Source organism: Desmodus rotundus, chromosome 13 (assembly GCF_022682495.2).
Source record: "Desmodus rotundus isolate HL8 chromosome 13, HLdesRot8A.1, whole genome shotgun sequence".
Taxonomy (NCBI): domain Eukaryota; kingdom Metazoa; phylum Chordata; class Mammalia; order Chiroptera; family Phyllostomidae; genus Desmodus; species Desmodus rotundus.
Window position 1 is genome coordinate 7,729,847 of NC_071399.1, and position 26,128 is coordinate 7,755,974.

Below are 26,128 nucleotides of genomic sequence, written 5' to 3' on the forward strand. Positions count from 1 at the left end.
AGATTTTATTTATTTTATTAGGGAGAGGGGAAGGGAGGGAGAAAGAGGGAGAGAAACATTGAGAAACAGCAATCAGTTGCCTCTCAGGCTCCCCCAACCGGCAACCTGGCCTACAACCCAGGCATGTACCCTGACCGGGAATAGAACTAGTGACCTTTGGTTCTCAGGCCGGTGCTCAACCCACTGACCTATACCAGCCAGGACATAAAGCAATACTTTTTAATGAATATATCATAACTTTAAAAGGTAGTATTTAATTGTTTTAGAAATATGAATGTAAAAATTTTTGCTGCAAAATTTATCATTTCATTTATTCATAGTAGATACTTAGACCTTAGTTGTCTTGGAGTAGGGAATGGAATATCGCATACAAACTAAACTTTAAATTCAACTGATATTTTTTAAAATGTATACTGCAAGATTACAAATAAGTGTGCTATTTGCTGAAAATTTAATGGAGAAAATTTTTTGTGAATTTGATTCAATTTTTGCTATTGTTCATTAAACCAAAACAAAATGTTGGAAGTTTAAAAGGAAATCTCTAGAAATACAAATGTATTTGAGAAATGTATTGAGCACCATGGCACATACTCTCAGCCTACTTTTAATTTGTTAAAAAAAATACAAAGAAAAGAAAATGTAAACTAAGGGCCCTTTGGTTAAATTACTTGTACTCTACTCTAAACACATGGCTAGTTAGTGGGTGCTCCTACTAATAACAATGTACTTTTGTTCTCAAATATATTTACTCAGTTAATATGAGTTCACCTTGGATTATTTTTAGCAATGGTGATGGACTTAGAAAAGTCCACAGTCTCGCCTTGTTGTAACCTTGGGCACAGATTTAAAAGAATTGTAGTTGACTGTGAAGTTTGCTTTGTAATTGTAAATAGAGTTAATTCATGCGCACCTCAAATTATGACACTTTAACCAATGACCTAACATACAAAACTCACAGCAGTGTCTGCAAATGAAAAGAAACCTGCCTTCTGGGAGTGTAATTACTACCAGTCGCCTCCTCACTAGACACGAGGGGTGACTTTATGCTCTCACTGCAGCTGAAACTTCACTCACATCCTCAGTTCTTCCAGTCGTGACTTACCTGATGTCAGGGCACTGAAGGTGATGGAGCAATTCTAATGTGGAGGACCAAGGTGTGCATCAGACATGGCGCTTCTCTTAGGATGTTCAGAAGTGAGTTGGTGTTGTAGTTGGTGTTGCGTTAGAGAACAGTGCACCCGTCGGTGAATTTTGAATGAAGCGAAGAATGATATGACTTGACTCACATTCAGTAAAGAAAAGAGAGCAACACTGAAGGGGAAAATGAGAGAGTGATATTCTATTTAACGTAAGAACTGGTGTTATCTTTGTTGTGACATGCCAGTAACTTGAAATACTTAAAATTCATAGCACAATCATGCTTTTTTTTCCCTAAAAAGCATCCTTAGACCTTGAGTAAAGTAAAACTATATCACTCGATCACATTTATTGATTTAGTAAAGTTTTGTTTCTCTCTCTAATGAGTTCGGTCTTGTTTTCTAGCCTTGAAGGGTACCATAGGGCAGGCTAAATAATATGTATTTCGAAAGAGACCCTTCACTGATGCTGTGCTGTTGGGGGGAGATACTCAGGTTCTCCTCACCTCCATAATCTACCACATCAGGCTCTCTGGCCATAACTTGCAGTCTTCCCCATCTTAATTCATAAACGCCCTTACAGCCAGAATACCTGTGCCATTTTACAGAATCGAGTGCTGTTAACTTCTCCTAGGAGTGAACGCACAGTCTACAAAGACAGGAATAGGAAAACAATGATTCAGAAATGATCAGTTTGAATGAGTCTATAAAGGCTGCAAAAGTCATTCTCTCATTTTTTCAGGGGCTGTGGGAGTTAGCTTTGTGGAACCGTGTGAGATAAAGATGTTATAATGAATACTTTCAAACCAGCACTTCCTAATATTTTGAAACTTTTCCTTTGACATATACACAAAAGTAAATTGACCTAATGTGTCCACATTAAATTTTGGGAGAATCAGCAGTCTCCTGAGGTCATGACAAAGAAGTGGTAAGAGAGAAAAAATATCCATTATTATACTACATACATTTTGCAATCTTTAGCATTTTCATGTACATGCTTATGTCCAGAATTGAGGGTGGTAGACACAGCTTGTACTTAATCAAAGAACCAGAATCCAAGAGAGCACCTTCAAGATCTACAGGAAGAGAGTTGTGTGGTTTAAGATTAGCCAGTTGGATTCCGAACTTGGGCCTTGCGCCTATAGAGAGAGAAAGCAGGATTGATGAAATAAGTCCAATAGGGAAATATGCTGCCTAGAATTCAGGCTATTAGAGTCACATGAATATCTTGTAAAAGATCCAACTGCCTCTGCTTTTGCCCAGGGAGGATTAACTGCTGGAGACATTGCCCTCCAATATCAGGCAGTTGGAGACATGAAGGAGCTCTCTAAGACAACAGCCTGCAGGCCGGGGATAACAGGCTGTAGAATCCTCATCCCTAACCAAAGGGAGCTGGGGAGGCAAGCCCTGAGATGGCACCACCCGCAGTGCGGGGAGAAGGGCTCACACCGGGTCTAGTTGGGTGGAAGAGACAGAAGGACAAAGTTCAGGGAAGTGGAAGTGTCAGGACTTAGCGGGGATGCTGGAGACGAGGGAGCTACAGAGAGAGAGCAAGAGCAAGCTCTGGGGATTTCGAAGGGGATCTCCTTGCCCCTGTGGATACTGAGCAAGCACAGTATAAGCACAAGGAGGCTGGGAATGAAAGCAGCAGGACAAACAGTTCTCAGAGCTTACGCGGGGCCAGGAATAGTTCAGGCATCCACCAGTCTGAATGGAGGGACCTCGTAAAACACAGGCATCAGGTCGAGACTTCAGGAATGGAGCCCAAGAAGCTACACAAATGACTGATAAGCATAGGAAAAGATGGGTTCCCAGTGCATACGTAAAAGTTATGTTTACACTGTACTGTAGACAATTAACTGTCCCCCCCCAAAAAAACAATGTGCATACTTTAATTTCAAAATAAATGCTAACTTTCCACTGAGCCTTTAGCAAATGGTAATCTTTTCGCCGATGGAGGGTCTTGCCTTGACATTCACAAAAATGCATTACCAGAGAAGCCCAATAAAGGAAAGCCCAACACAACAAGGTCTGCCTGCGTGCATGCGGTGGAATACTATTCAGCCCTGAAAAGGAATGAAGCTCTGATGCATGCCCCAACCTGGATTAACGTTGAAAACATTCTGCAAAGTAAAATAAGCCTGACTTAACAAGACCGACACTGCGTGGCTGCACTAGTGTGGGGCTCCTAGAAGAGGCAAACTCAGAGGGACCGGAAGTAGAGTAGTCGTTACCAGAGGCTGGAGGAGGGAGAGTGAGGGACTGCTGTCCAATGAGTACAGAGTGTCAGCCCGGGACGATGAAGCATCCCTGGAGGTGCCGAGCGACGATGGTTGCGTTCAGTGCCACCAGCTTGTGCATTTAAAAATGGTTCGATGGTAGATTTTATTACATGTATATTTTACTACAGTTTTTTTTTAAGTGAAAGCAAAATAAAGAATTTTTCAGACAAACAAATGGATTGCCTGCAGAACTGTAATATATTAAATGTTAAAGGGAATTTCTTCGGGCAGAAGGAAGATGGTACCACATGGAAATTTGGACCTACTTAAAATAATGAAAATGTAAGTGATAGTAAATAAGTGTGTGGATAGGAGACCTCTTAATAATACTTTAAAGTCCCTTTAAATATCATTGCTTATTTAAAGAAAATAATACAAATACATGGTGAGGTTTATAAAACATTTAGAAGCAAGCGCTAAGGTGTCACGAAGGATGGGGTAATTGAAGTATACTGTCATAAGACACTTACGCTGTACCTAAAGGAATATAATATCATTTGCAGGTAGACAGTATATTTTATGTACTAGAGCCAGAGTGGCCTAACTTTTTCTATAAAGGGCCAGATAGTAATTATTTTGAAGTTGGCAGATACGGTGGTAAGCAGAATTCTAAGATACCACTGAAATCCCCCACTTCCCCACCTTACATAACCTCTGGGCTGAATATGATGGATTTTACTCCTGTGATGGTTTATTTTATATGGCACAGATAACTTCAAGATAAGGAGATCATGCTGGTGGACTGGAGGTAATCACACGAGCCCTTAATAAAAGCGTTTCTCTAGCTGGTTGTAGGGGAGGAAGTCAGGTCCGCAAAGCACAGGGAGCATTCAGTGTACCAGGTCCATACTGAACATGGATAAACCCACAGAGAAAGGACCTGAGACTGACCCGGGCTGTTCGTCAGTAAGGAAACCGAGTCTCAGTCCTTCCTGGAGCTGCAGGAACTGCTTTCTGCCGACAGCGAGAATGGAGTTCAGAGTGGATTTTCCTCGAGCCTCCCTCCACGTGAGAGGTCGGCCTGGCTGACACCTCAGTTTCAGTTTTTCGATGCCTTAAACAGAGACCCCAGCCAGACCTTGGAATCTATTAGCTGAGTGCAAATTTAAGCTGCTACTTTTGGGATAATTTGTTCTCAGGCAACAGGATATATAGCAGGCCACATATAGTCTCTGTCATAGATTTTTCTATTCTTTTAATATTTTTGAGAAAATTATTAAAAACATGAAAAACATTCTTAACTCATGAATCATAACAAATTAAATTCACAGGGTGGATTGGACCCACAAGCTGTCATTTGCTGGTCCCCGCCCTAGAATGGCCACTAAGAAAATGCAGAGTCATTACCAATAGTGGAGATGAAATGGAATAAAAAAATTCGGTCGGTCCAAAAGGAGACAGGAATAGAAGCAGAAAGGATACAAGAACGTATGTGACAATTAGGAAACAAATGTAAAGGCAGAAGACTTAAATCCAACTATATCAATAATTACACTAAATGTAAATGGTTGAAATGCTCCAGTTAAAAGGCAGACATTATCAGAATGTAAAATGAGGGCCAACTCTCTGATGGCTACCACAAATCTATTTTAAATATAAACATCCTGATAGGTTCAAAATTAAAGGAATGAAAAGTATGTACTGTGAAGATACAAAGTTGTAGTTGCCATATTAATAGCAAAGTAAACTTTAGAACAGGGATAATATTATTAGGGGCTTTCTACTAATAAATAAGACAGTTCATGAAAGGCCATAATGATATTTACACATAACCCTAAAGATGTGTACATATAACGCCAGAGCTTTAAAAACCAACAGAACTGCCCTGGCTGGTGTGGCTCAGTGGATTGAGTGCCAGCCTGAGAATCAAAGGGTCGCCAGTTCAATTCCCAGTCAGGACACATGCCTGGGTTGCAGGCCAAGTCCCCGGTGGGGGGTGCATGAGAGGCAACCACACATTGATGTTTCTCTCCCTCTCTTTCTCCCTTTCTTCCCCTCTCTAAAAATAAATAAATAAATGAAATCTTTTAAAAAAGAACACAATAGAACCGAAAGGAGAAATACACATGTATAATTATGTTGGACATACTGACACTCCTCTCTCAGTAGCTAATAAACAGACAAAATCAGCACAGCTGTTGAAGTTGTGGACAGTACCATCAACCCACCTGATCAAATTAACATTTGTGGAACACCATCTAGAAACAGCAAAATGTCTATTATTTTCAAGTGCACACGGGACATTCACAAAGGAGAACTTACTCCATGTTATTAAGTCTTATTACTTATGGAGATCTAGCATTGACTTTCCATATTTTTATCTATTATTTGTATCTCAAGGTAGAATATTTCATAAATATTTCATATAATATTTCTCATTGGCTTTGCCTTTTTTCCCTTTCTATTGTTGGTACACGAAAGTTTGCGTTAAAAAAATACTATGTTCAATCATCTTGTTTCTGAGGACCTTATTCATTCATTAGTCATCACAAACGGTTCTAAGAGCATCTGTGATTCTACGTATCCCTGTTCTTCAGTCAGGTGAAAAACGTTTTTATTATCAATCCTGTGACTCTCTGGAGTTGTGTTCTCATTTTCTGTAAAGGTAAGGGTTTTAGTTAGGTGGACGCGCAGCAGAGAGAAGTCTTTTCAGAAGGAGCCGCTGAGAGTTGCCCTTTGCTGGCTTGCTTAGGGGGCTCCCGGCAAGCCCACAGAGAACGCGGGAGAAGGGGAAGGCAGTCATTAGTGAAATGCCACTTTGCTCATTACGGCTTGAATGTTGCAGGTTCACTTGTAGGGCAGGCGTATGAAACTTGCCTGTCTTGGGATCCTTCCCGGGTCCACAGGTTTCTGGAAGTTTCTTTTCCTTTATTGTCATCTTCTTTCTCCTTCTCATAAAATAAAACTTATTATACAAGGATTGTAAGAGATGGTGAGAAGCTCTACGATTTCCAGTCATACTCATCACACTTAATTACAGCGTCTTCCTGGGCCTCAGAAATAACGTGCACGTCAATTGGAAATGTCAGTTGCTTTGGCGCAGTTGGGAGGGAAAGCAGGAAACAGTCAGAAGCCGTGTGACTGTCCTCCCTCCAGTCCGGTGTCCTGGGCCGTGGGATTTGATTCTTTCGAAATGGGTCTGGACAATGATGTGGTTGGCGACAGCTGCAGAAAGTCCAGTATGCAGGAGAAAGAGAAGAAAAACACACAGGCTAGAGCTAGGGCTTATGGGACTGTTCCTATCTTCAGCTGCAGTAGGATATAGCAACGATGAAGTTTCTGAACTAAAATAAGGGCCGTAGATTTTATTTAGGTCATTTTGCTACAATTCAGGTTTGTCTTTAATCTTACAAGTATTATCATGCCATTAGAACTAGAGCTTTTATAATTACAGTTTTTACAGAATTCTCCTGGGTTCTAGACTGCTCTGTGCTGCTTGGTAGCAGTGAAACCTTCAGCAGACTACGGACTTATTCTCTTTAGGTCTGAGATTCCTCAGCTATGAAAGAATAATTAAGCTGTATATATCTAAGAGAGGAACTGTGAGGGTTGAAAGTAGGTATTTCTATTTAGCATAAAGTCTGGAATAGGTAGAGGGCTCATGAATTTCAGCTCGTTATTGCTTCCTAGTGAAGTCCGCATTGGGCTAAATTTGCAGGTCAGCGTCAGCTTAATCCTTTAGCTGCAATCTGAGGACATTGGTTGTTACGTCCTGTGTCCTACCTTGGAGGGTGGGCTGGGGAATGGAAGAGTAGAAAGAGTGACCCTGTCAGAGGATCACTCTAACGAACGATGCCAAATGGTCCCCCGAGAAACAAGGCAGTTGAACTAATTAAGACCATAGTCTTAAAACCAAAACCCATTGGAAATAATGTCTGGTTGGGAATAATAATCTATTTTCACTTGTGAATGTAATAGAATCAAACGTTGTTATAGCAAACAGAATACTATTTAACACTGATATTTGGGAGCTGAGAATCATTCGGGTAATCCGCTAAGAAGACCTCCTCCCAAAACAAAAACAGTAGCTTACAGCCAACGTTAGTCAAGTAAATACTGGGGAAGAAAAGAAAGTTAGCTTTCTTTATCACTGTTCCTCAACGTACAATGACATGTCCCTCACATCACTTAGAGTCTGAATTGTCAAATGCTAATGTTAGACTTTAAATGATAATTTTTCAAAAGAAGTTAAATTGATGTCATCACAGTCCAAATGATATTGAGTAGAACGCTATTTTTTGCCAATAAGATATACCGTTGTTTTAATTCAGTTGTTTAGTGAATTCACCGCCCCTGTTGTTTCCATCAACTGTGTTTTCAAAGGCAAAGACAGGTTTCAGCCCAGCTGTTGGAGTCGCTATTGATTTTTGGATTAACTGTTGTTTTAAAATAAGATGTTAGTCTTTTTGGTAAAAAGCTCCGGGTGGGTGCTGTCAGAGTAGAAGTACGTTGGAATGAGCTATTGATTACCAATGGCTCTGACATGTTAGTCTAACGCCAACACCGAACTGTCTCTGTGCCTCCCTGGAAGAGCCCGGCCCTGTTCACCAGTCACAGAACCTTCCAAACCCAGTTCCGGCCCCTTCTCCTGCAGGAGGCCGGCCCTCCTAGCCACACCTGAGGAGTTGCTCCCCTGCCCACCGGGATCCCAGGGGCATTGTGGGCACCTCTCTGTGTAGTCGTAAATCGGGCCTTGCAGCCCAATTATCTGTGTTCCTTTTCCTAATAATATGTAAGTGCCTTGGGAAACAAACTGGTAAACACTCAGCTAAACCCACCCGATACATTGTTGAATGTCTACTCTATCCGAGGACAGTGGCTAGGTCTACACCGGGAGTGTCACGCAGCACTGGTCACTTTATTCCTCGCAGTGCCGAGTCTTCCTCCAGACGTTTCCCCTCCTAAATTCCATAACACCCCCTTTTTTCTTCCGACTTCTCTTGCCCCTCCTCCATGGCGTATGTTGCCTCTTCCTGCAGCAGATTTCTGAGGATGAAGATGGCCAGGCGTGTTTCTGAACTCTCTTCTTCAGTGCGCACTCTCTCTGGGTGATCCCGTTTATTCCCACGCGTCTAAAATATCTGCACGTCAGCAGCCCTCAATTTTGTATTTCTAGTCCAGACACTTCTGAACGTCAAGTCCACATATCGCAACTGCCTTTGAAGTCTCACGGGTCTCAGAAAAATGTTTTAAAGAAAAGCCTGCTCTTTCCCTCCAGATCCGGTCCCACCCTTCAGGAAAGCACCTTCATGCACCCAGCTGGCATGCCAAAATCCTGGACGTGATCTTTGGCACGTCTTCTCCCTCGCCCTCCACCCTGTGCCCCTCACCGAGTCCTGGTGGTTCTCCCTCCACCGCCTGCGTTCCTCCTCTGGGCTCTGTTCTCTAGGGCGCCACCGCGTGCTGCCTGCGGAGCAGATGCGGGGGTCCTGCTGGCCCCTCCGTCTGATCGCCGGACTCATCACAGTGATTTTTAAAATCTTCCGCAGATTCTCCTTAACAATTCCTCCTTAATTCTTACTGTTCTTAGGGTGAGATGTTGAAATCCTCAGCATAGCTTCAGGACTCTCTGTAGCCAGGCAGCCCCTCCCAGCCCCACCCCAGGTCACGCACCACCTCTGTGATCCCCGGGACTTGCGAGGGCCTCTCCCCCGGATGAGGGTTTGTCCACAGGCTCTGACTTTTGTGAACCCTTCCCACCACGTGAAGCCGCACTGACTCTCTCCTTGGAGGGCAGGAGAGCCCAGCCCCCTTCTATGTCTCCAAGTGCCCTGAATGCTCCCTTTATGTCCCCTGTGTAACTGGCGGGATTTGCCTCCTTGGGTGACTGTTTGCCCCGACCCGGCTCCCCCACGGCTCTCTAAGACCACCAGGGGCGAAGGCAGCCCCTCTTCTGTTCACACTGCAGACCCCGTGGCCCCACACACAGTGGAGAGTCAGTCCGTGTTTGTGGAATGGGTAGAAAAAAGTAGGAAATAAAAGTTAAACAGCACCCTGAAATACTGTGTAACAGAATGTGCTCACAACTGAAGCTGTAACTTCCCACGTGGGAACAAATTTCTGACAGCTGTGGGAAGACCCCTAGTTCATGACTAAACCAGGCTCCTGCTGTTTTCCTGGCCCATCGGACCTTAGTATTGTCATTACCAAGGAATGTATTTGGCAATAGAAAAAAAATATTTTTTTATCACTTTTTGACATCTAATGCTTACCGATCACCTGCTGTTTACCTCGCACTGTTCGAGAAGCTCGGACTGGACTGTAGCTGATGAGATGTAGTTTACGTACGCAGGGGCACAGGCCGTGAGCAAGTACACAGGACCTTTAGCTTTTGAAAATTACTGGGAACTGAATAAAACGGGGTGGTAGCGCAGGCGGGGTGGTTGGAGGAGTCTCCTTTGAAAGGGGAATGTGTGCACTAAGCCCTGAGTGACAGGGAGTCCGCTGCTGAAGATCAAGGGGAAAGCGCCCCAGCCAGCAGAGTCTGCCAGTGTGGGGACACTGGGCAGGTGCTGCCTGACACAGCTGAGAAGCAGGGGACAGGCCAGAGGTCCTGGAGCCTCAGGCAGGATGAGTCCAAGCTTCCAGAGCTCACCATGCCTCGGTCTGAAGTGCTGACTCTCCCCTACTGGCTGCTCGTCACAAAACGGAGACAGTAGGGGTGCCGTGCACATGGGAATGCTGCTAATTAAGGCGATGAGGGTGCGTATGAGTAATAATGTCCATCACGGACGACTTACGCATAGCTGATCTACCCGTCGCAGAATGTGTGTCAAGGAGAAACGAGTAGAGGGAATGTCCAACTGAGGGCTGTGTTTTTGTGTTTAATAGTTTACTAATGGATTACCTTTTAAAACCATGCTGCTAATTATTTACAAACATTCATATCTACATTGATTTCTTACAAAAGGTTAAAAAGCTGAAGAGGGAGCTCTCACAGATGAAGCAAGAATTGCTCTATAAAGAACAAGGCTTTGAAACGTTGCAACAGTGAGTATAAAGATACTGAAGTTGACTTTAGAATAATTCAAAGCCCCGTAACTAACACAAGTACAGATTGCATAAGAAATTTCTCAAAGCAACATCAACTAAAAAGCTCAAAGCGCTGCAAAAAAAAAAAAAAAAAAAAAGGCAGTGAACCAACCAACCAAGAACTTGGAGAAATCTATGTACCATAGTTTACCTTGTATAATGCGTACTTTTTTTGCCCACACTTTTGAGGGAAAAATAAGGATGAGCATTATACATGGGTATAATGATCACACACCATGGGTGTAATAATAGGCATACTAATCCTCTGTATGATGTGCACAAAAAACGCGGGCATGCATTATACGCAGCGAAATGCGGTACTTTGCTAAGGTCTGAAGTTTTTATTAATCATTGGAGGTCCAAAGAAACCAAAGTGACAAACTTTGGTGTCCCCTAGCCCCTGCCGGCTGCCCCGACATTGTTCATGGAGCTGAGAGATGGGCACCAAGGTGCCTCTCCACATTCTTCCCCAGGGCTGCACAGAGCACATTCCCCGGCCCCAGCCCCTGCCTGGTCCCGCAAGAGGTGGCCCTCCGCCTCCTTCAGGGAGTGTCAGCAGAAGAGCCTAGAGAACTCACTTCCTGGGCACGCTCTGTCCTTTCCAGGTCCATGCTGGCACAGCTCCGGCTGGGCTGGGTTGCGTTGAAGATGTGGGAGACCCAGGGTAGCATGAACTGGAAATGTACACCCTGCTTTCAGCCCCTGGGAGCCACTGTGCTCCTTGCCCTTGAGGCGCAGCCTAACTAAACCCTGACAGGCTCCCCAAGGCATCCCAACACCCACAGTCCCCACCCAGAGGCCCTGATGTGAAGGAGGAAGCTCATTTCACAGCCACAAGACCACAGAGAGGCTTGGAGGCCTCATCCCCTGAGACATGTTCAGCTGCTTTTCCTTCCCTCCTCCAGGACACCAGGCGCGGCGCCCCCAGCCGGGGTGCAGTGTTGGTAGGGATTTCCCTGGGCAGCATCATGTCCGGACAGGATTCCTGTCCTTCCCCACATCACCTTCAGTAGTGGTCCAAGGTAGCAAGGCATCATCCCTGGTCGAAGACCCCGTGTGCTTGCTGGCCAGGCGGACACGCCGACTGGTCTGCATGTTTGGATGATGACCTACACCTCGGATACCCACTCACTGCAGTGGAGCACTAGTCACATGACTTTTACTTCCCACGTTGGTTTGGTGGCTCACTCTTCTTTTTTTTTTGCCTACTCACCACCTGTAATCCCATCCATGACATTGCTCAGACACGCCCATCCTAGTGGTGCTCCAACATGCCCACACGCGAGAACAATCAGAGGGGCTCTAACAAAACTCTTGTTTCTGGTCCACACCCAGGCACATTTTACGAGATGCCCAGGTGGTGCGAAACCTGGCGAAGCTCTACCAGTTGGTTGCAGAGCTCCCCTAGAAACGGGCGGGCCTAGGGCGGCTCGAGTGTGCCGGGTAGTCATTGTGCACCAGCCGAGGGGAGCACAGAGAAGGGCTTTGTGGCCGGAGTGCAGAGAGAGAGAGCAGATTTTGAAGAGTGCCACAAAACGTTTAGCCACACGTTAACCATGTTTAAGGCACGTGAAATTATTACTCGTGTCCCCGCCCGGGATTAAAGGTTAGCCAAACTTGCTGTTTTTGTGACATTGATGTTAACAATGCCGTATTGTTTCAAAGCAGTTTGCCAGCGAGCAGTTTTTATAGGAATCTGAGGCATGTTTCAGAATCTGTCAATAACATTCCAGGAGAAACAATGGCCATTTGTTGTGAGAATTCAGGCCTCCCCCTGCAGTGAGGCTGACCCTGTGAACCCGGGGTGGGAGGACATCAGAGGCCTCTGCGGTCCGGCCCGTCCGTCTCACCTGCAGACGAGATGCAGGAAAGCTGTTCTCGTTCAGGGCTAACCACCCTGCTGCGGGAACCCTGAGTAACAACTGGCTGAACCCACAGGCCACACTGTTCAAGAAAGCGCATTCCTGACACAATAAAGGGACTTTTCCTTGGGGTTACGACAGAAAGTATATTTCAGGAAGAGATTTAAATAGAATCCCACTGCAGGCTTTTGCCACCTTTCACGTATTCACAATAGAGAGAAATATTTTTGTTGAATCTGGAATTACCGTGTAACTGAAACTCGGGCTTTCATTTCACTTGGTACAATAGGTTATTCTGGATGAGTGAAGGTGGTTTTATCCTCTAAATTATTCATTTCATTCTGTCTGAGGTCCCAAATTTGACTTGGACTTAAGCAATAGTGTAGCTTATGAGTCGGTGGATAGCAGGAACAAGCATATTCCACTCTGCCGCCTCCAGTGTTCACTTAGAATTGGAAAAGGCGAAATGAAGAGACACCCAGCCAGCCAAAGGCAGAGACAGATTCTGGGAAAGTTTGGCTCCAGGATACTATTTTTCAGGGAAGGCATGCAAATGGCAATCTCTTCTCTTTCAGAAGAGACTAAAATATGGGCAAAAATTAATTATAGGGTACCCATACACCAAGGAAAAAATTTTTTAATTTTTTTTAGCGAAAAATATAAAATGGTATTTTTAAATTAAGAACAAGGAACACATTAATTTGTTTTAAAAATCAGCAAATAATGTTAACATTTTATTGTACTGTCAGGGTCAAAAGACAAAAAAAGTGGAATATGGGAAGTGGAGGAGTAAAAGGGGAGACGAGGAGGTGCAGGAGAAGAGCCACGTGCAAAGCAGAGAGGGCCAAAGGAGGCAGGAGCGGGGGAGGAGAGAGCTCAGGGGCTGCCGGGTGAACACCGGGCGAGATGGCTCACTCCTGCCAGCTTTGACGTTCTGTGGAGCCATGGATAGCCAGGAAATTCTCATCTATTTTTAAAGCTCTCTGAAATTTAAATGAGCAGTCTTGAAGTAGCTCTGCTTTTATTTTTAAATGCTAAAGTTTATCCCTGAAAACAGCTTACCTGCTTTTCTGTTTTCAAATGTTAAAGTCGATTTCTGAATTAAAGATTTGTTTTACTGCTAAATTCTGAATGTTTCACTCACGTGGAAAGAAAGCCCTTGGGCTTTCGAAAGTCACTTTGACCTGGTCTGAGACACCTGTATCACCAGCCGTTTCAGGAACTCACACAGATTTTTTAAAAAGCAGAATAAGCCTTTTGGCTCAACTAAGTTTAATACGTAAGGGACTCAACAATTTCATCGATAAATTCCTTCCCCAATAAATGGAATTAAACAATATGCAAAGTGCTTTTAGTGTTGTTATCAAATGTTCTAAGTGTGATACTTATAAGGGCCCCAAGCGGAGTCTGTCATTTTGAGGACAGTCCCTTGACGGGCAAAATGTTTAGGCAGCTTAGGGGCCACATTCGGCCCACTTTTCTGGCCTCGGTTTCTTCCTGCAGAGGAAGAGACTGGTAGCTCTCTAGGGTCCCTTCCGGCCCTAAACACGGGGTGTGTGTTTAATTGAGTGATTTCATTAGTTGTGCTTTTTTATCAAATGACCTTATGATGAAATTTATTTTATTTTCTTAGGTTCTGTAAGACTTTAATTGCTTGTTCAGGAGCATAAAATATTAACTAAATTAGCGCTGAAGGGAAATAATATTATCTGCACACTGCACTTGTTTGAGTAAACTTTGGAAGAGTGAATAAGATGGCATAGGGTTTTTTTTTTATTAAACCCTTCATATTGAAATAAATATAAATTATTAAGTGTTTGAAAGCCAGTGAGCTCAGAGCCGGCTTCCTGTGGTGGCTTTTCTCCGTGGGTAAGACCAAGAATATGCCTGAGAAGGAGAGCTGTGGGCTGAGGGGCAGAGGCATAGCTGGCATCCGGCAGGGAAGCCCACTGTGCTCTGCGTGAACCCTGGGTGGGGGCGGGGGCGAGGGGCGGTGCTCCAGGAGCGTGATGGCGAAGGAGTTGTTAAACCCTTGTTTAGGAAGAATCCGGCAATCTGGTGGGGCCCAAATCACACACACAGTGAGTTTCCGAGCAGCCCTCTGACACAGGGTGACCATGTGCTCTGTACGCACCTCTGCGGGGCAGTAAGTCAGCTCACGGAAGAGCCCTTGACTCCATGCTCACAAATGAGCCCATCTGCGCTCTGCCTTACTCCTGCATTTGGACTCATTCAGCAGGGCAAAGCAGTTATACCCCGGCTCATAGTTGTTATAAAGTAGAATAAATACATTTTGAATATTTAAAAGAAACAGGAAACTACCCGCAGGATCCCAGTATTATAGAGGGCCCGCTGGTGTAAACAATAGGCACCGCCGCCGGCTGAGGGCCCGCCAGGCCGCGGGCGCCGCGCTGCGTTCTGCTCAGACTCCGGCAGCCGCAGGTCCACGGCGGCTATGAGCGCCGAGTCCCTGCGGTTGTCCAGGGTATCCGCGTTCCTGTCCTCCTACTAAATCGCTTCCCCGCGACCTGGACCTTTCTCAGGGTGGATCGGGGTTGTTCCCCTGGTCTGTGTCACTTGTACTCTGCCATTCTTTGACTTTTTTTTTTCCTTCCCGTTTTTCCCCGTTGAACAGAATTGATAAAAAAATGTCAGGAGGCCAGAGCGGCTATGAACTCAGTGAAGCCAAAGCCATTCTCACCGAACTGAAATCCATCAGAAAGGCTATTAGCTCCGGAGAGAAAGAAAAACAGGATCTCATGCAGGTAGGTGATGGGGCATGTTGTTAAGTCAAACCCCTGCCTTCTGGGGCCGCCGACACTCTCCCGGAGGCAGGATTTCTCTGTCAGCGTCGGATGGCCCTTTATGCTTCCCCGCCACCCCACGTCCCCATTCATGCCTTCCAGCACTAATGCTTCCTGGGAGGGAAGCAGATTGGTTCCGAGGTCCTGGCATGCTTACTTGAAGGCCAGCTTGGGATGGCCTTTGAGGCAGTGGGTGGTAGATCCTTGAGCCCACACAAGGAGATTAGCATCCTCCTGCACCCTGCAGCTCGCCCAAAACTTCATACAGACCCCTGATAAGCCGGGTTATCTAAACCAGCGATCCTCAGCCCGGGACGCGTAAAGGGCATGTCACCTGTCATCAGCAAGTTCGAAGAAAGGCCTTGAGCAGAGGGGCATCTTAAGTGAGGATCTTAGAAAAGCTTCCTCCACCCAGGTGGTTGTAGGAGTGGCGTGGGGAGTGCTGACCTGGCAGGGGACATCTGTGTAGTCGCCCTAGGGGACCCGCTAGTGGCAATTGAGCCCCTTGTTACACCTGTAACCTCAACACACAGGTCTCAGCGCCCAACAACCCAGCCTCGTGTGTAGAAGAACAAGAAACAACCATTCAGTGAACAGTATTCTACATTCTGAATATCTTTATTTAGCAGATATGATCATGTTTTTTAAAGAGTGTGTCTCTTCCTCCTCTTCTTGCCCTTCCATCCCATAATTATCACAAGCACTGAGAATTCTTTGCATATTTGGAGTTCTTCATGTAGCCAAATGAGAATTAGTCTGTGTCTTTGGGAGAATGTTAGAGCCCATTGGTGATGTCGGCCTTTTTAAAGAGAACCTCTGACTTTAAACACTATATTCAACTGCTTCATGTCAGTTTTCAAAATGCTAGTCGAATATAGGTAAATATTCTTGAACCCATATAATTTTGCCTTTGGGCAAGTTTTAAATCATTTGCAGGGAGAGATCAAATAGGAAAGACAATAGTAATAACAACGAATACTTGGAAGTACTGACTCTGTGCCAGGCGATCTTCTGCAGGCCTTGCATGGAAATAATTCGTTTAATTCTCCCAGCAACCGTAAAGATAGGCACGGGCATTATCCCCACCGTACGGAGAAAAGCTAAGTGACTTACCTGAAGTCGCACCGCCGGCAAGCGGCAGGACTGCCATTGGAACCCAGCTGGCCTCGCCCCAGAACACGTGGCTCTACCTTAGACACAGCACACGTAGAAGACTTCACCTGGATATGTTCTGTTTTTATTCACAGTGTTCCTGCCGATCACATCAATAGTTCCTGAAAGGCACGTACTAGGTCCTTTGAAAATAATTCATGGAACTTGACAAATTTAGAGTGGAATCTCATAAACCAGCAATTTTCGGTGATCTTCAATTCTTCCTGTAAACTTTGGGTTTCTACACAGGCCAGATTAAATTAAAAGATTAGGTTTCTTCTTAATTACTGAAGTATATAAAATAATTAATCAGTAGATACACAAATCAACAATAGAGCTGAAAGGGACGTTGGGTATCTTCTGTGCCCTTCAAACTTCTGTGACCACAGCTCACAGTAAAAACTATATTTTACGTCAAAGCCCACCAGCACACAACTATCTTTACTTATAGAGACACACAAAAGAAATTTCACAGAAATATGCCTGCTCTTAATACTAGGAATGTAGTCTGCCTTCATTTCCCAGTCCCTTCTATTGCTTTAAAAAACATACTAGTTGTGACCTAAACTGATGAGTGAGTACACTGTCAGTGCAGACAGGTTTGAATAGTAACCTTCTCACTGTACTGAGGAAAAAGAAAGTCTTGCCCAAAGTCACTAATGGATTTCTTGGTTCTTTTCTGTGTGATGTATTGTTTGATACAACCATTCAAGTTTTATCCCTCTTGCCTATCTATTTTGTATAAATATCCCTTTGAAAGAAAATAGAGAAGGTTTAAGTTAAAAAATATATATATATATATATATCAGATCTCTTATAGTTTCAGATATCAGATCTCTAATTTCCTATTATGAGAACTTTAAATATCAGGATTAAATCCTGGTTCTTCTTAAAGTTGATAATAAGTTTCCCCATTTTTATCAGTGTTCTGTAAGCTTGTTTTGTCCTTGGTAGCAATTTAGATACAACTTGCCCCTCTTCAGACTTTCAGCTGCTCCCGTCTTCCCTCCAGTGCCAGCCCATCCTTCAGCCCCGGGGCTGGCAGCAGGCCCGTCCACTTTGCTCATCACCTTGCCAAACTCAGTGAGGCCCCTTGGGCAGCGCCCCAGGATCAGCAGGCCGATGGGCCCGCCCGGGCCACCTCCGAGTACTGTGGCCTCCGAGCCTCAGTTTCCTCATCTCCAATGCAAACGTGCGCTAAATAGCCCCCCGGGGCCCGTCCAGATGCAGAGCCGGATGGTGGTGGAGGTCTGCTGAGGAAGACGTTTCCCACTGTGTCTCAAATGAGATTGCGTTGGAGGTGTTCCGTGGTTCCGTAATTGCTAGTGTGTAGAGGAGTGGTAGTTCACGCGGAGACTTCTTCGGAGTGAAATTTGAAAAATCAGAAATGTACGTATTAACTATAAAGATCCCATTACTCACGGGGTGAATAACTCCCAGGCTGTCTTGGGGAAAGGAAGATAACCTGTTTAATATGCTCTCACATACTTCCGAAGTCACATGTGTGTGTGCCAAATTACACGCTACTCTTATTTTTTCACTCATTTAGAGTGCTAGGTACCTGCTAAAATAGCGTCGTTGGTTTTCCCATGAAGACGATGAGTGCTTTCAATGTGTTTGCACCCGGTGGGGACGTTTGCCCTCTCGAACGCTCACGAAGGCCGTTGTGTCCCCTGTGCAGAGTCTGGCCAAGCTGCAGGAGCGGTTTCACTTGGGTCAGAGCATGGGCCAGTCGGAGCCAGACTTGAGGTCCAGCCCTGGGAGCTCGCACTTGTCTCTCTCCAGACAGACCCTGGATGCCGGCTCACAAACAAGCATTTCCGGAGACGTAAGTGGCGTGTGGGGAAGGGCTGGCCCGGCGCTCCCCTCGGCGCCCATCCCGGAGGCCTAAGTTCCCAGGAACCCGCGTATTCTCCTACACCCCTTTGAGTTCTGTGCTATGGAAGTAAAACAGTTCAGATCAACAACAGGGTCTACCTATTTGCAGAAGTTAACTGTTGACGTTATTGGGTTCATATTTTATGCATTTGAAAGCTAAATGATGGAAATTTTGGCTCCTAGTGACAAGGAAATTAGTTCCAGTTCATAAATTTCAGTCACCTGTACACCCCTCATAAGCTCTTGGAAACCAGAAACATTTACCTGATTTTTTTTTATCTTGAATTTCATGCTTGGAGAAAATGACGTTAAAGTCTTTGAAAGAGAGACAAGCTCGAATTAAGAAACGTTTTGCCCCTACTGAGGCTATCAAGTCAGGGCCTTTTTCAGCTGGTGTTCTCAATTTCAAGGCCATCGTCCTTAGCTTTTCAATTACTGGTACTTCCCAGAAACAAAAGCAGTTTACCTTTGTTCATTAGCAGAGTTAATTGACTTTTTCCCTTTTGTTTTTTACCAGATCGGAGTGAGAAGTAGATCAAATTTAGCTGAAAAGGTCAGGCTGAGTCTACAGTACGAAGAAGCCAAAAGAAGGTAACCAGGGGGCAGCTGTGTGGGCCAGTGGTCAGCGGGCTCAGACCACAGGGGCCTTTCTGCAGTTCATCTCTGCTCCAGTAGTGACACCTACTGGAGCTGCCCACACACTCTTGCTGGAGTTGTCCTCCCATTTTTAGAATGTAGGGCTGCAGAGTCCCCTCTCTCTTCGCTGTCCCTTCCTCCCCACTCCCCGCAAAGCTGAAGAACATGGAGAGTTCATGACAGGCGTGGGGATGAAATTGTCCCCTTCTTTTCTGGGAGAAAGAAGCTTTGAGCTGCTACAATCCTTACAATTGAAAGTGCGAAGACAGAAACATGAGGCATTGGCTCAGGTGAGGGGCTTGATAGCAGTGCACCAGTTCCAGGGCCAGTCGCTTTAAGCTTGTTCCTTTGTTAGAAGGGGAGACTCCTGCCATCGTCCTTGAAGAGCCGCAGGTGCCTGGTCTGGTGACTTATTTCCAGGAGGAGGAAGAGAGATTCTTATTTCTCTCCTTTCCCTCCTGAGCCCCCCAGCCCACCCCACGTTGCCTTTTCTTGCCTTACGACTCTGCGTGGGTATCCTGTAAGAGACTTCACCGTGCCTGTCTAGTCGGCAGACTCACCTTGGTTTCACACCTTGCTTATTTGGTGGGACAGAGTCATGCTAATACACTTGATATTATTATTTTCCTCTTACGACTTTAAAAATGCCGTTGATAAATCATTTAGGAAGACTTGAGTGGGGGTGGAGACTGCATTGTCACCCTGCAGGGGATAGAGAAATGGGTCACATTTCTCCTCCCCAGCGCAGAAAGCTCAGCTGAGAACCTGCTAGCCAGTCCTGGCTCCCTACCTGCCGCCAGGAAGACCACCAGATGGATCCTGAAGTATATCCGTTGTTACTGGTGATGATAGTTTATAAGTAATTAGCCAGAATTCTTCAAGGTTATCTGGCTTTAACAAAGTAGTTATTTGATCTGCCTAAATACAATATTTATCTCTGTTACTAATATGGCTTCAAGCTTCCATTTACTGAAAGAAAGACTCCTAAGCTCTGTTCCACAAATTACAAACCATTGGCGCTTGAGCAAGTCACTTATTCTCTCTCAACGTGCTATTTGACTAATTTTAATTAATGCCTAGAAATTTTTTCAGGTAGGTTGTACATCTCCTGAGGTTAGGAAACATTTGTGTGCTTCGCCATCTGCTTCTCAGCGCCCCGGCGAAGGGCTGAGGACAGCCTCGTGGGCCTGTGGCCCCGTGAGACGGGGAGTCTCTGGAAGAGGCTGTTGGCAGCACCCGGTGGTGAGCACGCCCACCCTTTCGCAGTTAGAACCCCTGGGTCCTGCTGTACACAAAGCCCAGGATTGTGCCTGGTTTTCTGAAGGAGAATGCCCGTAACTCAGCATTAACCTGAGAGAGCCAGCCCCGTGCCCTGGGTTCTTCGGGTGTGACTCCACTTCCCTTGGGGTCAGCCTGAGCTCTTGCTTTCCTCTGGGTTCTACCAGATCCTTCCACCCGGAGTTTGCACGGTGCTTCTCCTTAGGTGCTCCTCCAGATCTTCTGCTTTCATTCCCCAGATTTGATGCACCTTTCCAAGCAAAATCCAAGCCCTACCTGGTGCTCGGTCACACGAGTTGCAGGGGCCTCTCCCTCCTTCGGTGCTTAACTCGGTCCCATCAAAACTTGAGACGCCCCTTCTATCCCCTTGGGCCACACCACTGTTCTGTGACCTAACTCGGGGTTTTATTTTGACGTTCCTGGCGGTGCTGACGAGCAGTAAATCTCGAGAGTTTATGCACATGTTGAAAATGCTTTTTCCTCAATTCTGAGTAAGTGCAGAGGCGGGCTGTGCTGCTCCGAAGCCTGTTTTCTCCTCTGGCCTTGGTTGTTTTGCTTAATGAAGCTAATAATACCATGCTTATTTAGCATTTTGATGATTAATTTTCCAGTACTTTGAGATAGTCGTTTATGGTTTTGTGGTTACAGCTGAAGAATAGCTGATGTTACATCTATCGTAAATGCAGACGGTGGGTGAAAATCAGGAGTACATTGTACACACAGAGCCAATGTAAGGAGGCAACTTTATTCTTAAACTAACGCGAGACACTTACGGCACAAGGATATGCAACTACTTCCACCTGTAGCCTGATAACGTTTTTTTGTTCACCTTTTTTCTTCCCTTCTACAACTTCCTCCATTGAAAGGGAAAAAACAGACTCTAGCCTCCTATCTGTTTTTCGTATTCTGGCGTGTTCTGTAACAACATTTAGGAATATGCCTTCCTCGTGCCGACGCGTTCACAGATGTGTTCGCAGTTTATCTTCATCTTGTGCTCAGGGCCCACACAGCCACGTGGCACTGACCTTGTCGACATCCTGGACTGTCCTCACAGCACCGCAGCGCAAATGCAGGTGGTCAGCACATTCTTAGGGAGTCGGGAGTTGAGTAGGAAGCTCCAGACAGAGAGAAATCCGAGGTCAGGCAAAATCATGAAACCGGTCCAGTTTCCCTTTGCTGCTTGTGTGTCCCCCCCATCCCTGTCCCCGGACTTCAGTAACTGTTGTCACCCCAGCGGTGCCCGTGCTGCAGGGGACCCACCAGGTGCCCTTGGCCTCCTGTGTAGCCAAACACCAGCCGCAGAGGAAAGCCAGGTCGAATGCAGTGATGCCGCAGTATTGGCTCGACAGATGGCACAGACATCTGTTGACACCTCGGTAGGGAAGAGAATTTGCAGGGTGCAGCTTAGGGAGACCGTGGGCGGAAGAAGCCAAGCCTTGCCCCCTGTTCCAGGTGATGGTAGAGCCTTGATGGATGGCCATTTTCATCCCAGTCAGCCAACCCACTGCTCTCTCTCTTCCCCCTTCCTTCCTGCACTGGCTCACACCCCAGGGACAACCATTTCACTAGGGGACAGTGTCCTTTCTTACGGGGACGAAATCTAGAGCAATGGCCTGGCCAGCATCCTCAGCACAGCGTGATTAGTGGAAGCCTGCAGGTGCCCCTCCCATGCCCGCAGCCACCCCCGCCACCACACGGCAGGGCTGCCCTGCCCAGGGCTCCCGGGGCTTCCACTCTGAAGCTCTGTGTGCTTCGACCTTCGCCTTTTTTTCAGATAGGGGAGTGTGCTCACTGCTTTTTAAAGGTGGGAAAATGACGCAGGTGACAACTAAGTAGAGCATCAGGCCCAGAATCTGGGGCACAGGTGGATGCTCCTCCTGGTCCTCAGACCAGGCAATCACGGCACCCTCAGCTGAGGTTCACAGACAAGATGGAGCGTGTGGGCCCCAACCTTAGCCTGGTTTGTGTCATCCCTTTCTTGGGGGCTCTACATATGTGCACACCTGTTTCCTCTCTTTGCTGTAGCATGGCCAACTTAAAAATCGAGTTGTCGAAATTGGACAGCGAGGCCTGGCCCGGGGCACTGGATGTCGAGAAGGAGAAGCTGATGCTGATTCATGAGAAAGAAGAACTTCTGAAAGAGCTTCAGTTTGTCACGCCGCAAAAACGTACTCGGGACGAGCTAGAGCGCCTGGAAGCCGACCGGCAGCGGCTGGAGGAGGAGCTGCTGTCGGTGCGAGGCACCCCCAGCCTGGCTCTGGCCGAGAGGTGAGTGTCCTGCCCGGAGCCGGACATAGGGGACCTGGGTGGTCTCCGCGGCGCCTGCGTGACATTCCCTGGTCACTGGCAGTCTCAGGCGCCTCTGTTTTCAGGGGACTGAGAACAAGCACAGAAGGACTTCCTCTAAGCAGAGCAATAAAGCACGATGTCCTCCTGTCCTTCCGTGTCCCTCAGCTCCGTGTGTCTGTTAGGAACGTGAAAATGCTGTGACTGACGTGACCAATGCAGAATCAGGAATGTTGACATCAGCCCAGGAATGCTGCTAACAATAGCTACAAACTATCGCACCCTGATAAGAAAGATTATCTGGACTGTTAGGGCATCTGAAGCTTTCTGATCTGGGTTTTATTACTCACAAGAATGCAAACGTTTACTGCTTTTCATTTCTGGAGGAAAAGACAGCTTGCTCCTTTTAACATCTTAACAGGTCACAAAATGTTCGCTTGGACGTTGTTTGTCGATTGAAACCCTCCTCTGAAGTAGGTGAAATGGAAAAGGAAACCCTTGAAGTGATTTTCTGATCTCTGTGGGAATGGGTCATTTCTTCTTAAAAATCCAGCTCCGTAATCAGATCAGCTGGGCTGTTAAGCTGCAGACCCCCTCTGGGTGCCAGCTGGACAGGCAAATGTCTGCGCAGGCACCCTGTGTCCAGGCCTTGATGGCCGATCCGGTTGGACACCTGTGTCCGCCACGGGCCACGTGGCCCTTGGTCACTGACACATGCCTCCAAGCATAGCTGGCGAGGAGCTATGCCTGGTCTGGATTGACAAGAAAGAAACCCACATTCACGTCATTCCAGGTGACCCGGAAGTAACGTCAAAATACCCAGCCCTCATCCAGTTGCTTTATTTATTTATTTATTTTTTTACGCCTTGGCTTCTTGCCTTCTAACTCCTTGTGATCTACAAATGTTTAAGGCCCTGTGTCTGCACAACACCAAACATTTGAAAAGGGTGGCGGGGAGGATGGTGGAGGGAGAAGACTCTGGACATTCCGGGTTAGGGGGTGATTTTGGACTTGCCTTCCCTGAGTTGAACTGTTTGGGGAGAACCGACTTTTGTGAGTGAAAATGCTGGTCAAGTTCATGTATGGCCACAACACCCCAGCCTTAGGGAGCACAAAGTAGCACAAGGGGAAGCCTCAACAGGTGACATTCCTGTCCTCTCTTTGGTCATTCTCATCGTCCTCACCTGCCCCTTCGCTTCTCCCCCTCCCACCCTGATGTCCAGTGGCGCTGACTAAGGTAGACGTGAGCAAGGCTGTCCAGGTAAGGATCCACCCGACAAAGACCAGAGGAACAAAACCTGAGGGCGAGAGAGAGGCAGGATTCAGGTGTTTCCTGAGCCGCCTTGACGTCGTGGGTGTACAGGTGTGTGTAGCTTGAATCGCTAACCCTAACTCTAACCCTCAGTTAATAGGAAGGAATGGGTAGCTGTGTGCGGCCCATGTGTAAAACACCAGTGATATGTTGTGGTATGTAGCACTCACTAAATGTCACACAATCAGACGTGTCTGAAGCATCAAGTCCATCTCAGCAGCTCTGCTGGGTCGATTGCGGGTCTGGGGAGGGTTCCGAGGGAGAGAAAAATCAGACATTTGTTTGCTTGATTTAATCAGCTCTTCAGGCATGATGCTTTGTCCTTTTCAGGAGGGCTAGAGCTTCAAAAATGACTGATGAAGGACCTTTAAAAATATGCTTTGTTCCAAAGTGCTTAGACTCTGGCTTTTAAACTATTGTTTGCACATCCATAGCAACTGTCGGAAACTCAGCACTAACCGCCAGGGTGTGTGGCCCAGGCCTGCCACCTGGTCCCTTGGAGTCACTACTCCTGGCTGCGGGGACTGAGCCCGCCACCTAGTGGTGGTGACGCAGATGGGCAGGAGAGAGCTGCTCCCCCAACCCCCGCCCCCGTCTTCTGCAAAGAGAAGTTGCTCTCCAGCGAAGTCACGCAGTGTCAGACTTTTACACGTCTTTCATAGTCTTTTCACGCACTTCTTGAGATGCCTTAAACTCTGTGCTTTTCTGTAACATTGCTCCTGACTTTCTCGCAAATCTTAGAGGTTCTGTCTCACGTCTTGCCAAGATGTCTTCATTGTTTCTCAAGTACAGCCGTGCACTGCATGAGGACGTTTTAGTCAACGGCGGACCACATATACCACAGTGACCCCCTGCAAATTATAACGGAGCTGAGAAACCTTTCCTTGTGACGTCGAGGCCCTCACGAGGGTCCAGTATGACACCCCGGCACGCGGTCGCGGTGACGCAGGTGCACGCAGACCTCCTGCGCGGCCGCCGGTCGGGTGAGAGCTCGGCGTGTATGGGCACGCACGGGAGGGCCTTGTACAGATGGCTGCGTGCTGGGTCATGTAGTCACCGTGCTGTGCTTTTTATCGTTGTTTTAGAGTGTACTCTAGAAAGAGCCCTTTCAGAAAGTTTGCTGAAGAGCCAGCATTTTTCAGAGCACTTCAAGAAAGAGCACTTTAAAAACAACTGCGTGTCAGGTCAGCAGCAGCCTCTCACGTCTCTTGTTTACCGGGTCCCTTGGCTGCAGCGTCGTCTCTTGTCCTTGGTTTGAAGGCCTGTTGCTCTGGGCGGTGACCCGCAGTGCAGGTGTATGTCCCGGGAGTCCTGGGCCGCCCCATGCAGCCTGGGTGTGCGGTGGGCTGCACCGTCCAGGTGTGTGTGAGTGCACTCGGCAGTGTTTGCACAACCGCGAAGAACGGCTCGTTTCTCAGAACACACCCGCCCTCTCTGTTAAGTGGCGCGTGACTGGCTGTATCAACGTTTCTGCTTTGGAAAAAAAATTTAGAGCAAGTAGGTGGGGGGATCAGTGCCATTTATTTTTTAATGGAAAAGGTGACCTGCGGTTTTCCCTATGTGGAAGGTTCTGGGTGGTCTGCATCAGGAGGGGCCGGCAGGTGTGCCCAGCTCTTCAGGTGGCCTGGGTGGACGTGGGAGGAAGGGCCCACTTTCTAGGAGCCTGTCACTGGGCCGGGACTTGCCAGCGCTAACCAAAAAGCCAGGCCTGGAGGGTCACAGGAGCGGGGAAGAGGCCTGAGGCCTGGTACACAGCTCCTGAGCAATGGCCCAGGGTGGGGGGAGGGGACCCGCGCAGGTGACGGGGACAGGATTTAAATTTCAGCGTGAAACCCACCGGTGCCATACGGAAGCCTCCTTAATGCGTCCGAAAAGCCTTCATCTGTTTGTGCAATATTTAGTTTTAAAACTGAACTAGAAAGTGCTTCTCCTGTTTCAGAAGACATGGATTTTAGTCGATTTTTAGGCTTTCTCCAGACCTTTATTCATTTCATCCATTTTGTGTTCATATTTTTCCTTGTTGGGTTTTTATTTACGTTTAAGAAATTTTAAAAATACAGGCTGTACTCCTTTTCCAAATACACCTTTGGAAGCCATGAATTAAGAATTTATCACCCTTTGAAGTACTAGACAAAATGACAAGAATTACTGTTTTTTACTTTAACATGTAGTGGCATTGTATGGGTGGCACATCAAAGGGTAGGCACCTCTAAATAAAACACGGGCATGTCTTCTTACTGCCTAAAACACAAGTAACATTTCAAAGAAGCTGAAAATTGGGGAAATGTTCTTTTTCTCCAGAGGAGAGTACCTGATTTTTATGTCGCCACCTTGCAGGGCTTGGCAAGGCTTTGAACAAGGAAGGTCAGGAGTTTGTTTTTTTAAGATTTTATTTGTTTTTAGAGAGAGGGGAAGGGAGGGAGAAAGAGAAGGGGAGAAACACCAATGTGTGGTTGCTTCTCTCGCCCCC

General features: G+C 46.6%; 1 protein-coding gene across 1 annotated transcript in view; it reads left to right on the forward strand.

Annotated features, from left to right (window-relative positions):
* The window catches only part of WWC2 (WW and C2 domain containing 2), a 129,205-nt gene that overhangs the window by 74,854 nt on the left and 28,223 nt on the right, over window positions 1-26,128 (forward strand). The window contains exons 5-9 of the mRNA XM_053916707.2: window positions 10,329-10,408; window positions 14,948-15,077; window positions 17,950-18,096; window positions 18,664-18,737; window positions 22,086-22,328. Of these exons, the coding sequence (XP_053772682.1) occupies window positions 10,329-10,408; window positions 14,948-15,077; window positions 17,950-18,096; window positions 18,664-18,737; window positions 22,086-22,328 (674 nt within the window). The remainder of the gene's footprint in view (window positions 1-10,328; window positions 10,409-14,947; window positions 15,078-17,949; window positions 18,097-18,663; window positions 18,738-22,085; window positions 22,329-26,128) is intronic.